The 16,433-nt window shown below is 42.8% G+C and overlaps 1 protein-coding gene across 3 annotated transcripts in view; it reads left to right on the top strand.

Moving 5' to 3' along the window:
- RGS6 (regulator of G protein signaling 6) overlaps nt 1-16,433 on the top strand; it is an 802,086-nt gene that overhangs the window by 716,302 nt on the left and 69,351 nt on the right. For all 3 annotated transcript variants that reach the window (XM_063947693.1, XM_063947695.1, XM_063947694.1), the window contains exons 13-14: nt 5,830-5,940; nt 12,169-12,294. In XM_063947693.1, coding sequence (XP_063803763.1) covers nt 5,830-5,940; nt 12,169-12,294 — 237 coding nt within the window. The remainder of the gene's footprint in view (nt 1-5,829; nt 5,941-12,168; nt 12,295-16,433) is intronic.

The raw sequence follows: 16,433 nt of genomic DNA, 5'->3' as shown, positions 1-16,433 counted from the left end.
ATTTAGTGTGTATGGCACAGCTGATGTATCAGTCGTGCTGTCTGCTAGTGTACACATCATCTAATGTGTACCTAGCCTAAATTCAGCTGAATGGGTGAGCCTGAGCAGAACCTGGGCGTTGCACATAGGCTAAGTGTTCCGAGCGCGCATTGTAGGTGTGCAGATGGAATTGAAGGATATTCAGTGGTGTGTATACGCAGAGATCTCTACCACTGAGGATAGGGCTGGTGCAAATGCAAAGCTGATATTGATGATGGGGTGAATTGGTGCAGTGCAACAAAATATATGCGTGCAACTCTAAATATGGTCCAAGATATGCATTTTATCTGAGCACAGGGCCTGATTCTGAATCAGATGGATCTCTGCTTATGGGGCCTAATTCAGATTTGATCGCAGCAGCAAATTTGTTAGCAGTTGGGCAAAACCATGATGCACTGCAGGGGGGGCAGATATAAAATCTGCAGAGAAAGATAGATTTGGGTGTGGTGTGTTCAAACTGAAATCTAAATTGCAGTGTAAAAATAAAGCAGCCACTATTTACCCTGCACAGAAACAAAATAACCCACCCAAATGTAACTCTCTCTGCACATGTTATATCTGCCCCCCCCCCTGCAGTGCACATGGTTTTGCCCAACTGCTAACAAATTTGCTGCTGCGATCAATTCTGAATTACCCCCATGGGCTGCAGGTGACTTCGAGCATACAGCATGTGGACATATGCATCTGTATTATTCTGAGTCAGACGGAACTTGGCCAGATCTGTCTTACTGTCAAAGAGGGCAGTTCGGTGAAGGAACTGGGGGTAGGTACCACCTTTGGGGGAGTGTCATGGGAGTGTATCAAAAGTTCTGTGCTATTCGGAGTCATGGGGAAGGGGAGGTTCTAAGGAGCACCTTATTGTCCATTTCCATTTGCCTGCAGTCCAGTTTTTATTAACAGGAACGAGCACTATCCATTATGAGTAAATTCATTGGTGACTAGGAACTTTTACAATGAACTGTCTTACATATATTTTTATTGTATAACCATTTGTTAAAAATGTGCACTTTTTCTTACAAACCATCTGGTATATTTTTAACATATATTGAGTGCTGCTATCTTTATTTATTGTATTTCTGTGTGTAATAGGACTGACTAGCCCTTTTCACTAGCAGCAGCATTAGAGCAACAACCCTAATCAGCGCCTGATTACAAACTTTACAAACAAGCTTCCTGTAGGTATCCCACAATACATAATACATCAACTAGCTTCCAGTAGGAATCCCACAATACATAATACATCAACTAGCTTCCAGTAGGTATCCCACAATACATAATACATCAACTAGCTTCCAGTAGTTATTTCACAATACATAATACATCAACTAGCTTCCAGTAGTTATTTCACAATACATAATACATCTACTAGATTCCAGTAGTTATCCCAAAATACATAATACATCCACTAGATTCCAGTAGTTATCCCACAATACATAATACATCCACTAGCTTCCAGTAGTAATCCCAACATACATAATACATCAATTAGATTCCAGTAATTATCCCACAATACATAATACATCAACTAGATTCCAGTAGTTATCCCACAATACATGATACATCCACTAGCTTCCAGTAGTTATGCCACAATACATAATACATCCACTAGCTTCCAGTAGTTATCCCACAATACATAATACATCCACTATCTTCCAGTAGTAATCCCAACATACATAATACATCAATTAGATTCCAGTAATTATCCCAACATACATAATACATCAACTAGATTCCAGTAGTTATCCCACAATACATAATACATCCACTAGCTTCCAGTAGTTATGCCACAATACATAATACATCCACTAGCTTCCAGTAGTTATCCCACAATACATAATACATCCACTAGCTTCCAGTAGTTATCCCACAATACATAATACATCAACTAGCTTCCAGTAGTAATCCCAACATACATAATACATCCACTAGCTTCCAGTAGTTATCCCACAATACATAATACATCCACTAGCTTCCAGTAGTAATCCCAACATACATAATACATCAAAAAGATTCCAGTAGTTATCCCAACATACATAATACATCAACTAGATTCCAATAGTTATCCCACAATACATAATACATCAACTAGCTTCCAGTAGTAATCCCAACATACATAATACATCCACTAGCTTCCAGTAGTTATCCCACAATACATAATACATCCACTAGCTTCCAGTAGTAATCCCAACATACATAATACATCAAAAAGATTCCAGTAGTTATCCCAACATACATAATACATCCACTAGATTCCAGTAGTTATGCCACAATACATAATACATCCACTAGATTCCAGTAGTTATGCCACAATACGTAATACAACAACTAGCTTCCAGTAGTTATCCCACAATATATAATACATCAACTAGCTTCCAGTAGGTATCCCACAATACATAATACATCCACTAGCTTCCAATAGTAATCCCAACAGACATAATACATCAATTAGATTCCAGTAGTTATCCCAATATACATAATACATCCACTAGCTTCCAGTAGGTATCCCACAATACATAATACATCCACTAGATTCCAGTGGTTCCGGTATGAATGGTCGACCATGTTATGGTCGACAGTCATTAGGTCGACCACTATTGGTCGACATTGACATGGTCAACATGGACATATGGTCGACACATGAAATTGGTCGACACATGAAAGGTCGACATATGAAAAGGTCGACATGGATTTTTTAACTTTTTTTGGTGTCGTTTTTTGCGTAAAGTGACTGGGAACCCCAATTAGTGCACCGCGTCCCCTCGCATGGCTCGCTTCGCTCGCCATGCTTCGGGCATGGTGCCTTCGCTCCGCTGCCGCTTCGCTCGGTACACTTTACCGTTCCAATCGTAGTCCATGTGGATCGTAAAGTATGGAAAAGTTCCCCAAAAGAAAAAAAAGTTAAAAAAACTCATGTCGACCTTTTCATGTGTCGACCATGTGCCCATGTCGACCATGTCAATGTCGACCAATATTGGTCGACCTAATGACTGTCGACCATAACATGGTCGACCATGTGAACGGATACCGATTCCAGTAGTTATCCCACAATACATAATACAACAACTAGCTTCCAGTAGGAATCCCACAATACATAATACATCAACTAGCTTCCAGTAGGAATCCCATAATACATCAACTAGATTCCAGTAGTTATCTCACAATACATAATACATCAATTAGATTCCAGTAGTTATCCCACAATATATAATACATCAACTAGATTCCAGTAGGTGTCCCACAATACATAATACAGGTTGAGTATCCCTTATCCAAAATGCTTGGGACAAGAGGTATTTTGGATATCGGATTTTTCCGTATTTTGGAATAATTGCATACCATAATGAGATATCATGGTGATGGGACCCAAGTCTAAGCACAGAATGCATTTATGTTTCATATACACCTTATACACACAGCCTGAAGGTCATTTTAGCCAATATTTTTTATAACTTTGTGCATTAAACAAAGTGTGTGTACATTCACACAATTCATTTATGTTTCATATACCCCTTATACACACAGCCTGAAGGTCATTTAATACAATATTTTTAATAACTTTGTGTATTAAACAAAGTGTGTGTACATTGAGCCATCAAAAAACAAAGGTTTCACTATCTCACTCTTACTCAAAAAAAAGTCCGTATTTCGGAATATTCCGTATTTCGGAATATTTGGATATGGGATACTCAACCTGTACATCAACTAGATTCCAGTAGGTATCCCACAATACATCAACTAGACTCCAGTAGGTATCCCACAATACATAATACATCAACTAGATTCCAGTAGTTATCCCACAATACATAATACATCAACTAGATTCCAGTAGTTATCCCACAATATATAATACATCAACTAGATTCCAGTAGTAATCCCACAATACATAATACATCAACTAGATTCCAGTAGTTATCCCAACATACAGTACATAATACGTCCACTAGATTCCAGGAGTTAAGCCACAATATATAATACATCAACTAGCTTTCAGTAGGTATCCCAACATACATAATACATCAACTAGATTCCAGTAGTTCTCGCATAATACATAATACTGTTACAACAGTGAATACAACTTGCAATACAGATAAACTCATTGCACTAAACCATAGCATCCAATCAGATGGCTTTTGCTTTCATTGTAAAACTTGCACGGCAATTGCTGATTAGTTGCGGTTAGTAAATGAGCCCTAACGTATCTAAATTATTATTATTATTATCCTTGATTTATGAAGCAACTGCATTATGCAATGCTGTACGTTGAGGTGTGATGCAAATAAATAACATAGAGTGTCATGAAACTTAGGGTAAACAAGGGTCTACCTAAATGAGTTTACAGCTGTGGGGAACAGCAGATACATAACACGGCCTAATAACAGTTATACACATTATCAGCCACCCACTGATGAGAACTTCTATAAACCATAACTGTCCTCCGCTATTTATATTTCCTTAACGTTCCTCCAGTTCTGGTTCTGGTGAAGGCTTTCATGGGCTTTCTTGTGGTTGTCCACCACAAACTGTGTGCCTTGTATCATGCATCAGGACATGATTTCTGCACAGACCTTGGAGAAGGAATGCGATGCAGTTGACATGCAATTTCATACACCGTAATGCCCACGCTACAACCCAAGCTAAGAGTATGGAGGGACCATTGCAGTAGTGGTTCCCGGTTTCTATATACATTATGCCAGGGGCCAAAGGCCAGTGGCTCTTCTTAAGTTAGCCTTGTGCACTTAAGGACCATGCCATTTCCTATTCAGTACCCCTGTGCTGTTGTAGTTTTCATCAGTAACAGAGGTTCCCCTCTGGAGAATTTGAAATGGCACATGTAATAATCCCCAAAGCTTGTGCTATAACTAAGCCTTACTTACCTATTAATTTCATGCAGTGGTGGGTGACGCAATATATTTGCTCCCAAATCTACAGTAATGCTGACAGCACTACTCAAGCCTCATCTGTAGGAGGTAGAAATGTGTTCTAGAAGAGCAACATAATACATTTAGACCTAAGAGTTCTAGACTTTTTGTGGCTTGATACTACAATCAGGTTTACCACCTCCCGAATAGTGTCAGTTTTGGCATTGGTCCCTACTACTGGACCAAAGCTACACTGATAATATCCTGAAAGTGGCTATCTCCATTAAATATTCTATTCACTGTATCTAATCTTGACCTAATGTAGTCAAAATGATTTAAAAAAATCCTATTAAACCCAGCAAAACACACAGTAACATATTCTCAAAATAAAGTCATCTATCTATGCTAAATTCTGACTAATTCTAACTAGTTTAGACTTTAAGTAAATTCTTGTTACTTTGGGGTAGTTGTATGGTTAAGTGTTATGGGGGGGGGGGGGGGGATTTCAGCTCACGTTATGTGCGCTGATACTCCATGTATTACTGTGGAGATGTGTGCTAAATGACAGGGCCACTATTCACCTGTGTCATTATCGTCGCTGCTATCTACAAAATATTAACTGCAGTCCCTAGAAGCACATTATGGCTGGTAAGGGAACTTGAGCATGCATGCCTCTACCCATAGCTACCTTGCGGCTTCTAGGGACTGTATAGGTTACAGCCCTAGAGCTACCCATTGGATGTATTGTCTGCCAATCACAGTTCAGCATGTTATTAGCAGATAGTGCTTCCAATGGGAAGCCACTGCAATCACTGGGGGCTCACTGGTGGTGACGGGTATTGGGCGGGGGGCTGCAGACTGGCACGTGAAGCTAATATTATACTAATGATATGATGTTTATTTACGAAAAAAATTTCTGTTTCTTGCACAGCTTTATTGCTTATTCCGAACAATATACAGAGTACGATCCTTTCCTGACCCCAGCCGACCCTTCTAATCCTTGGATAAGTGATGACTCAACTTTCTGGGATTTAGAAATAAGGTATAGTATGGCAGGGAACCTCTGATGTTCAGACTAGAGGTGCAGTGCAATGGGACCATTTGTTACAATGGGGCTGATCTGAGTTGGGAGGAAAGCAAAAAAGTAAGTAACTTTGTTGCTAGTACAAACAAACCATGTTGCACTGTAAGGGGTGCAAATACATTTATTGTTTTTGCATACAGGGTAACTACTGGCTGCTTCATCTTGTAGCCCACATATGCTGGCCAGTTTTATTTCTGCACTGCAATTTAGATCTGAGATTTCCCACGCCCCTCCCAAGTCTCTCTCTGCTAGGGATGACCATCAGTGGGCCACCCATCGATGGTGCCATAGGTTATAACAATCGATGGTACTTAAACCATCTGTGGTGAACCATCAATGGTTTGCACCACTCGGTGGCCACTATGCAAGGGGGGGGGGAGGCGGGGGGGGAGGGATTATTTGGTTCTATTCAGCCATCGATGGCAGAGAAACATTGGCTCTTAGTCATCAATGGCAAAACTATTGGTCATCTGTAGTTAGCCATCGATGTTTGGCAACTATCTGTAAATGGCCATACCTACTCTCTGCACATTTTATATCTGCCCCACCTACAGTGCAGGATGGTTTTACCAGGTTGCAAACTTGGTCTATCTCTGAAGTCCAGCAGATTATCGTTGGGAAGTCAAGTAGAGAGTCACTACCAGAAACACATACATTTGAGGGCATTAGTCATCATCCCTGCATCTGACATCTTGTTGAGTCCATTCCTTAACAAGCCCAGGCTGTGCTGCAGTCACATACAAATTAGATAATAACTGTTCCAGGTAGAGCATCCACTCATTGAGAAGGTGTTGTGTTGTAGTTTACTTGTTCACACGTGGCTACCATTGCTCTGAGATCTGCAGATATGTGAGTTACCTATAAGCAAGGATAAGAGAGTGGGGCTGGAAACTCTTGTCCTTCTGTTCTTTTCTTGCACAAGCATTATTAAATAGGCCATAGTCTGCAGTCATATTGTGCAAAATAGTTATTGTTACCACTACTGTATTTACTGTAAGGTCTTTGGATAGCTAATATATGCATAATCTTATAGTAATATTATGCACTGACCGTAAATCGTACTTGACCATGTTTTTCAAAGAAGATCCTAGAGCCAGGACAGGCGTAGGTGGGAGGTGTGAGGGAGTGGCATGTTGATTTTGTTTTATTAAGGCTCCACCCCTTGATGCTCAAACTGAGATTTACAGCATCTGGTTGCATGTGCGGAACCATGTGTGAGAGATTGCGCAGTGCTGGACCACCCACTTCCCTTAGAGGCTGGCTAGTCTGTTGGGAGTCCAGGAGAGCCTCATGAAACTCTGGGGTTTCTGTAGATGAGACTCCATCCTAATTGTACTACATGCATCAGTATAGAAATCATCTCCCATCAGTCAGTAATGGGCTCTATAAATATAGAATTAGCACAGGGAGAACAGAAGGGTATACAGTGTATGTTCATTATCAGTACATTTATATAGTCAACATTACAAATGGTACAGAAGTTACTGTAAGCTGGATAGGTGGAAAGGTGTCCACAATGTTTAAGCCATGCATTAAATGACTGGAATTACAATAAAACTAACAGAATATATGTTTGTGTGAAGGGCTATATCACTGCTTTCTTTTTGTTTGTTTATGAGCCACAACAAATGTGACCCTATTTCAGCACCAAGCACTTTTTAAAGTGCATGTTCTTCCCATTTGCCAGTCTCTGGAACTGCGCCCTGTGCCACTAGTGTAGCTGGTTAGTGGATGGACCTGCAAACACGTAACCAGGCCCGGCGACAGGGGGGGTCAAAGGGGACAGTTATACCGGGCCCCGTGATTCTGGGGGGCCCCGAGGCAGAGGGGCACAAAAGAATGTGCACCAGAGTTTACTGAGATTCATATCACATAATCTGCTCCCCCTGTCAATTAAGTTTAAAAAAAAAGATAATTAACTTGCTGCTCCGTTCCCCCCTCCCTCCCCGTGTTACATTGTCACTTGGCCGGGTCCTGCGCTGCCGATGTATAATGCTGCGCCGGACCTCCCACCAGGCAGGCCACCCAGGCAAAAAAAAAACACCCCCGGCAGCGTCCCCTGTCCCGGCGACCCCTTCTGCCCCAGCAAACCCCTCCCCGGCATCACCGTCGCTTGAGTCACCTGATGGTGTATTAATGAATGACGCCATCGGCATTGTGCCCGCGCCATCACTGCTGCATTATTCTCTCCCCCCCCCCCCCCGCTGCAGCAGAAAGAGATGACCTGGCTTGCTGCAAGCTGATGACTGGTATATTTAGAATCAAGATTTATATATGACTTGTATATTTAGTTTATTTAATTGACATCTATGTATATATATATATATATATATATATATAAACATCTTTCCTGGGTACAAGTTCAGGGGGGATGGAGGGGGTTGCAGGGGGGCCCCAGAGGCAGAAGTGTAACGGGCCCCGAGATTTCTGTTGCCGGCCCTGCACGTAACACTTTAGGACATCCTCAGTTCTACCATTTGTCTTCCACAGCACAATATTGCTCTCTGTTTATGACGTTACGGTATGAGAGTGAAGGGATATTTCTACTATCTTATTATGTGTAACATTGTTTACAGATGTGTCCACTTACATCTAGTCTCTCTGTATGTTAAACAGCCGTCTGCTCACGCCATGCCGTGGCATGACTTAGTAGCGCTGAGCATGTTTTGTGCGACTTTTTCCATTAAAATGCAAAACGATATGTGAATAGAACGCACAAGCAGACTCTGCTGATTAAAATGATATGTGGCATGCCTATATTCTGGGTATGACCGTGGCTGTATCTTCATATGAAATGCTATGCTACAGTGTTTTCCTAGTAAACAGTGTAACGTACCATCTCCTATGCAGATACAGTCGCAGACACACACACAATATAGGCATATCGTTTTGATCAGCAGAGTCTACTTGTGCATCCTAGTCACATAGCGATGTGAATAAGAAACGTTTTGGCAAAAAAGACACCCCACGCTAACGGAGTTGCATAGGACCTGTTTGCTTACTCACGCCAGGCACCTCACGCTGTGTGGTGTATTGAGGCTAGATGTGTGAAGACACATCTGTAACATTTTGTTTTGTTATGGTCGAAAAATATGCCTAGAAACATAGAAAAGGTTTCCTGTAGGGGCCAATGTAGAATTGAACACAAGTTGGTGGTACTTGCACCAGCATTGTGTGCACAGAACCAAATTGTCAGGATCCACGCTGTCGGGATTCATCAGGATAGTCAGCGGACATAGAATCAGGCAGCCCTGGGCAGTTGCTGTAGTAACATGGAATTGACTTGACACTGGGTTTGCTTCCAGTATCTGACGGAAACCGGACTTGGATACTGAACTGGTATGGAATAAACTGAATACTGGAACAGATTGGAACTGGGCTTACTCTGGCCTGGAGGCAGATACAGGTACTTCAGCTGAACCGGACTGGAGTTGGAAACTTAAACCGAAATGAAGATAAACTTGGATGATGCACTGGTGTGCAACTTGTTACTGAGTGTAGCCCTAGAGGTGTACAGGAGTGCAAGATTAAACAGGATAAAGAGACACACTGTACTGGCTGAAATGGCTGAGCTTTAAGCAGGAACAAACTGTCACTGGATGTTGGTGGAGAGAGACTGTGCTGGTGTTATTGCTGGACGTGGAGGTACAGTACTCACTGTACAAAGATAGCTCACTGGAAAACATAAGTTAATCACAAGGCAACGTTCAGGATCATTACAACGGCCTTGTTAGAGGGTTGTGGTGAGCACTGTAATCAGGAGCAGGCTGCAGACACAGGTGGAGTCTCAGACAGAACTTTAGCCTTGAGTGAAGCTGCAATAGAAATACAAGCACTTGACCAAGCTGTAGTTGTAGCAGACTGAGAACTAGGACGCTTACAGATTTACTGAAGGTAGAGACTAATGGCTAAAGTCTGTGTAATCTTATTATGGCGAAAGCCTAGTGAAGCACTGTTGATAGCAAGCAATGCAGACCAGGAATACAGCAAGACGGGGTTTAATCACTGGGAACTGTGGAATACACTCAGAAGCCAGGGGGTCAGACTGTGACTTGCTAGGAGTCAGAATGACTTATGCACTGGCACAAAACAAAAGGCAGACAAGGTAAACATAGGGATTGCAAGTCTCTGATTGGTTGATAATGTCAGCTGAGGCAAGGAGCATTCTGACTAGATGAAATGCAGTCAACTGACATGCTCCAACAGCAATAGTTCACAAGACAAACAGGAAACCTGACCTGCAGGTCAAGCGACAAGGTAAATCCGATAACAAATACAAGAACTTGATTGTTGCAGACAGGATCATGACATAAATTTGTATGAACACCAGTGTGCAGCGCGATCAGGGCAACCCCTATCCATATGTTTGGTTTCTACCCATCGCCAACATATGCGCACCAGCCCTATGCTACTGTAAGTGCAAGAGATTTGTCTGAAAACAGTATAATTATGCTTCAGTACAACTTTGCATAGCTTAGTATTCCATCAGCATGCCCTCAACGAATATCTCCCCATTACGGCCAGTTATATGAGCCATTGTATTACGTACAACTCTGCATCACCCATAATTGGGCATGCTTGGTTCCAGAGTATGAACTGGGCAAAATCGCACAAAGGATTTGCATTCAACTCTGCATCCACCCCATATAGTGCAAAATGTGCCCCATTAAAGGTATAAGACAATACCCAGCACCCAGGTCAGGTGGGAGGAGTGCCAATCCAACCTCCCCATCCTTCTGCCCTGAGTGTTTTTAACTATTATGGATCTCTAGCATTCACAGACTGCTTATTGAAAAGCACTATGATGGTAAGTTTTAGAAATGTATACAATTTGTCAGTTTTAGGGATGAGTTTAGGACGTGGGACTCCCTGAGTTGGTGTTGCTTGTCTGCTTTGGGGTGACACTTTTTACAATTTTAATTAATACCTCTCTCCTGTGTAACACTCTTTAACACATAGATTTTGCTTCTTTCTTAACAGTCACTAACACCACAGCCTCTCACTAGTGTGCTGCCCTGAGGCGGCTGGCCTTCGCTGCCTTGCTGGGGTCCCACACCCGGACTTAAATTTAGTGTTAGGGACCCAACAGGCGAGGGCACCTGGTGGATGTTGGTTGGTGGGCCAGTATTGCTTGGCCAAACAGTATGCCAAGACCTCAATTTTTCTGTATGCTAGATTGCAGAGTTTATTATAGTTATTCTGACTAGCAGTGCTTGGTACTACAGAGTGTGCATCGGCATTATAGTTTTTCTTTCTTTGGAACTAAAAGTCTCCACATGATAGTACCTCTCATTCTATTTAGTAATTAGGGCGTGCAGTCCAAGGTCCCCCCCCCCCCCAATCTCCAGCACCTCAGTGAAGACGGAGAAGTAAAGTCCTTTATGAGAACTCTCTCCCTCTTCTTATCATATGCACGCTATCCTGAGGCATCTTTAGAATGAGTGCTTACGGGCCCCTGGGTTTAGGGCAGCTCTGCACTGCACACCCGACACGCAGATTATACTTTTTCGCCAGAAAATGGGTTCTTCTTCCTCCACAGTGCATCTTCCCAATTACATCTTCTGGAAGATGGCACCGCCTAGTGAAAGGAAAGATTCTAACACGGTACCAGAGCCTTTGCTCTCTTGTGTGCAAGCGCCATCTTCCCGAATATCACTGGGAAGGAGGAGGGATGTGCTTGCCAGTGCAGAAGATAAGATATTGGCTGACAGGGGCAATGTTCGGAGAAGTATGTCCACTACACATGAGCCCCCTTGGACGTTAATACGCTCTTGAGGTCCCTCACTGCTTTATCTCAATCAAATGATCTTATTATATAAAGTGAGCTAATTTTTTTTGTTTTTGCATGTGAGTAATGAGAAAAGTTGGTACATTCATGATCCTAATCCATACTGTGCAAGGAGTACCCCTGATTTGTCAGTCTCCTCCCATCAGACATTGCACATACTCATCTGTATGCGTTGTTCAGTGCTTCCTGGATGTAGTGTTGCTAATGTAGACATGAGACGTTACAAAACAGCATTTCTACTATAGGGCTTGCTGTTTTACATGGTCATACTGTATATAAGCACTATTGTAATCTCTCTAAGGTTCTCCTCTGAAACTCAGGTTGACATAACTAAAGTTTAAAATGTTGCTGTTTTTACCAAGACATTAACATTTTTTATCCTTTTTTGCCCTGAAAAGCAAAGAGCCATCCCAGCAGCGTGTTAAGAGGTGGGGCTTCTCCCTGGGCGAAGTTCTTAAGGACCCAGTAGGACGAGAGCAATTCCTTCGCTTTCTGGAGTCAGAGTTCAGTTCTGAAAACCTCAGGTGGGGAGAATGACCTTACACTGATTAGTGATGATCAAGCTATGATCCTTTGTGTTTGTACTAAGGTATTACTTTGATCCATGTGAGTGTCCATCTCTCATCCTTCTCTCCTATGTCCATACACAGTAAACACTCAATGTATGTATAGGGAAAGATTTTAGCAATAAGTGTAATGCAATATAAGGAGGCGATCTGATTTATGGCAACCTCTATGTTTTTCTTACTTGCATTTGGATATTAGCTTTATATTTGTATAGGTAATGGGAGAAAGTAATAGAGTGCACCGTCGGTTTTCATGCTTAAACTACCGGATTTAATGTTCAGTGATGTGGAGGGTGAAATGTGCAGCAATTTGCACGGGGTGTTACAGGGTAGAAGCTCCAGCAATTTGAGCCTCAAGAGAATGGCTCTAACCCGCCAGATTGCTCTAAGTGCATGCAGTTGATGCTGGCTGTACTGGCAGAACATATTAAAGAGGCACATAGAACATATGTATTGTTACAAATTGACAATGAAGAGGCTCAAACAATAAATATACTTATGTGCCACAATTATTTAATTACCATAATATTGGAGCAAATGTAATAATTGTTTCAAAAAATACTAAAAATTTAATTACGCAGACAATATAGGGGCTGATTCTGCGTCTGACACAAAGAGGCTGTATTTGCAGGTAGTGGCAGAATCCTGACTTACTACCTTATGTTAATGTTAGTCTATACAGCTAAGGAAATGTGCAACTGCAAGAGGGACGCTACACCGCCCACTGATTTCACACTAACCGGCGCAGTCCTCATTATTGGCCCTTTCACCGGGTCCATGCTAGGTGCAAGAGTTCCGTCAGTAACAGGCTTCTCTTCCCCGTGTGCATGACTCAGAATCGCACATCACTCCCGTGACACTCCCACAAGTCAGGATAGTTCCATGCACTCATTATCAACATCCATTTTTTTGCGCCAAAATGCCCATATCCCGAAAAAACAGATCCGGCCAGGTTGCTTTCGAATCAGAATAAGACGGACATGCACAAAAATGCAGAAATTTGAGTCTGCGCATGCGCTGAATGCTCAAATTTACCATTTGTGCATTTGTGTCCCTGCAGAGATTAGTCCCACTCAGCCCCATAATGTGTTATTATATATACTGTATAAGGGAACTATAATATTTATAAATTAAATAACGGGTATGATTATATTTTTATGTTAACTGGGTCCATGTTAATGAATGAATGATGAAGGCACATGATATATTTCATGTTCCTACATGACTTATCTTTTAGAAAGTTTATAAAGATCCAAAGCCTATGAAATGATCGTACACATTAAAATGAAGAAGTAGAGGCACTTTCATACATACGGTAAAGACTCATTGCAGGTCTGCTTATATTATTGTGCATAAGTAACCTGTATTGACACGGACATTACTGTAATAACCAATGGGATGCTGTAGCCATCAGTGAAAGTTACTATTTGTATAAATGAAACAGTTTAAAGCATAAACCAATGTTATCTCTACCATGGATTACTGTAATCAGACTCTACTGTGCAGTACAATGCGGCAGAATAGATTTTTCCAAATCATTTCAGTTTCTATATATCTGTTCATTTTAAAATAATCACTGCCCCTTGTATAAATTACTAGGACATTGGAAGTCATTTAGAAAGCTGCAGCAGTGCAAGTAAACTGCATCATCACCGTTGACTCCCTGCTTGTTACACCAAGCACCCATTTTTGTACATCTGTATCGTTTTATAGAAGTAAACATGGTTTAATAGTACATAACCTAATGTAGTCGCTTGTGCTCTTTCTGTTTGAAAAAATTGGATGGGTCAAGTAATTCTTTTCTGAGTGAAACGTAGTAATGTACCTTTCTCTGACGTCCTAAGTGGATGCTGGGACTCCGTAAGGACCATGGGGAATAGCGGCTCCGCAGGAGACTGGGCACAACTAAAGAAAGCTTTAGGACTACCTGGTGTGCACTGGCTCCTCCCACTATGACCCTCCTCCAGACCTCAGTTAGAATCTTGTGCCCGGCTGAGCTGGATGCACACTAGGGGCTCTCCTGAGCTCCTAGAAAAAGAAAGTATATTTTAGGTTTTTTTATTTTCAGTGAGATCTGCTGGCAACAGACTCACTGCTACGAGGGACTAAGGGGAGAAGAAGCGAACCTACCTGCTTGCAGCTAGCTTGGGCTTCTTAGGCTACTGGACACCATTAGCTCCAGAGGGATTGAACACAGGACCCGACCTCGATCGTCCGGTCCCGGAGCCGCGCCGCCGTCCCCCTTACAGAGCCAGAAGCAAGAAGTTGATCCTGAAAATCGGCGACAGAAGACTTCGGTCTTCAACAAGGTAGCGCACAGCACTGCAGCTGTGCGCCATTGCTCCTCATGCACACCTCACACTCCGGTCACTGATGGGTGCAGGGTGCTGGGGGGGGGCGCCCTGAGCAGCAATATTAACACCTTGGCTGGCAAAAAAATCACAATATATAGTCCCAGAGGCTATATATGTGAAAAATACCCCTGCCAGAACTCCATAAAAAAGCGGGAGAAGTCAACCGAAAAAGGGGTGGGGCTATCTCCCTCAGCACACTGGCGCCATTTTTCCCTCACAGCTCCGCTGGAAGGATCGCTCCCAGGCTCTCCCCTGCAGTTTCAAGCAACAAAGGGTAAAAAAGAGAGGGGGGGCACTAAATTTAGGCGCAGTATATATATATATATATATATAGCAGCTATAAGGGAAAATCACTCAGTTATAGTGTTAATCCCTGTGTATATAGCGCTCTGGTGTGTGCTGGCATACTCTCTCTCTGTCTCCCCAAAGGGCTTTGTGGGGTCCTGTCCTCAGTCAGAGCATTCCCTGTGTGTGTGCGGTGTGTCGGTACGGCTGTGTCGACATGTTTGATGAGGAGGCTTATGTGGAGGCGGAGCAGATGCCGATAAATGTGATGTCACCCCCTGCGGGGCCGACACCTGAGTGGATGGACTTGTGGAAGGAATTACGTGAAAGTGTCAACTCCTTACATAAAAGGTTTGACGACATACCAAATATGGGACAGCCGGCTTCTCAGCTCGTGCCTGCCCAGGCGTCTCAAAGGCCATCAGGGGCTCTAAAACGCCCGCTACCTCAGATGGCAGACACAGATGTCGACACGGATACTGATTCCAGTGTCGACGACGATGAGACTAATGTTACTTCCAATAGGGCCACACGTTACATGATTGAGGCAATGAAAAATGTGTTGCACATTTCTGATGTTACCCCAGGTACCACAAAAAAGGGTATTATGTTTGGGGAGAAAAAACTACCAGTGGTTTTTCCCCCATCTGAGGAATTAAATGAAGTGTGTGAAGAAGCGTGGGCTTCCCCCGATAAGAAACTGGTAATTTCTAAAAGGTTACTGATGACGTACCCTTTCCCGCCAGAGGATAGGTCACGTTGGGAAACATCCCCTAGGGTGGATAAAGCGCTCACACGCCTGTCAAAGAAGGTGGCACTACAGTCTCCGGATACGGCCGCCCTAAAGGAGCCTGCGGATAGGAAGCAGGAGGCTATCCTAAAGTCTATATATACACACACAGGTATTATACTGAGACCAGCTATTGCTTCAGCATGGATGTGCAGTGCTGCAGCTGCATGGTCAGATTCCCTGTCGGAAAATATTGATACCCTAGACAGGGACACTATATTGCTATCCATAGAGCATATAAAAGACGCAGTCTTATACATGAGAGATGCACAGAGGGATATTTGCCGGCTGGCATCTAAAATAAGTGCAATGTGCATTTCTGCCAGGAGAGGATTATGGACTCGGCAATGGACGGGTGATGCAGATTCTAAAAGGCACATGGAAGTTTTGCCTTATAAGGGTGAGGAGTTGTTCGGGGATGGTCTCTCGGACCTCGTTTCCACAGCTACAGCTGGGAAGTCAGCATTTTTACCCCATGTTCCCTCACAGCCAAAGAAAGCATCGTATTATCAGGTACAGTTCTTTCGGCCCCATAAGGGCAAGCGGGTTAAAGGCGCGTCCTTTCTGCCCAGAGGCAGAGGTAGAGGGAAAAAGCTGCAGCATGCAGCCAATTCCCAGGAGCAAAAGTCCTCCCCCGCTTCCTCTAAGTCCACCGCATGACGCTGGGG

This window comes from Pseudophryne corroboree, chromosome 12 (genome assembly GCF_028390025.1).
Source record: "Pseudophryne corroboree isolate aPseCor3 chromosome 12, aPseCor3.hap2, whole genome shotgun sequence".
NCBI lineage: Eukaryota > Metazoa > Chordata > Amphibia > Anura > Myobatrachidae > Pseudophryne > Pseudophryne corroboree.
Note: the sequence above shows the minus strand (reverse complement) of the source record. Positions and strands in the feature narration are given on the sequence as shown.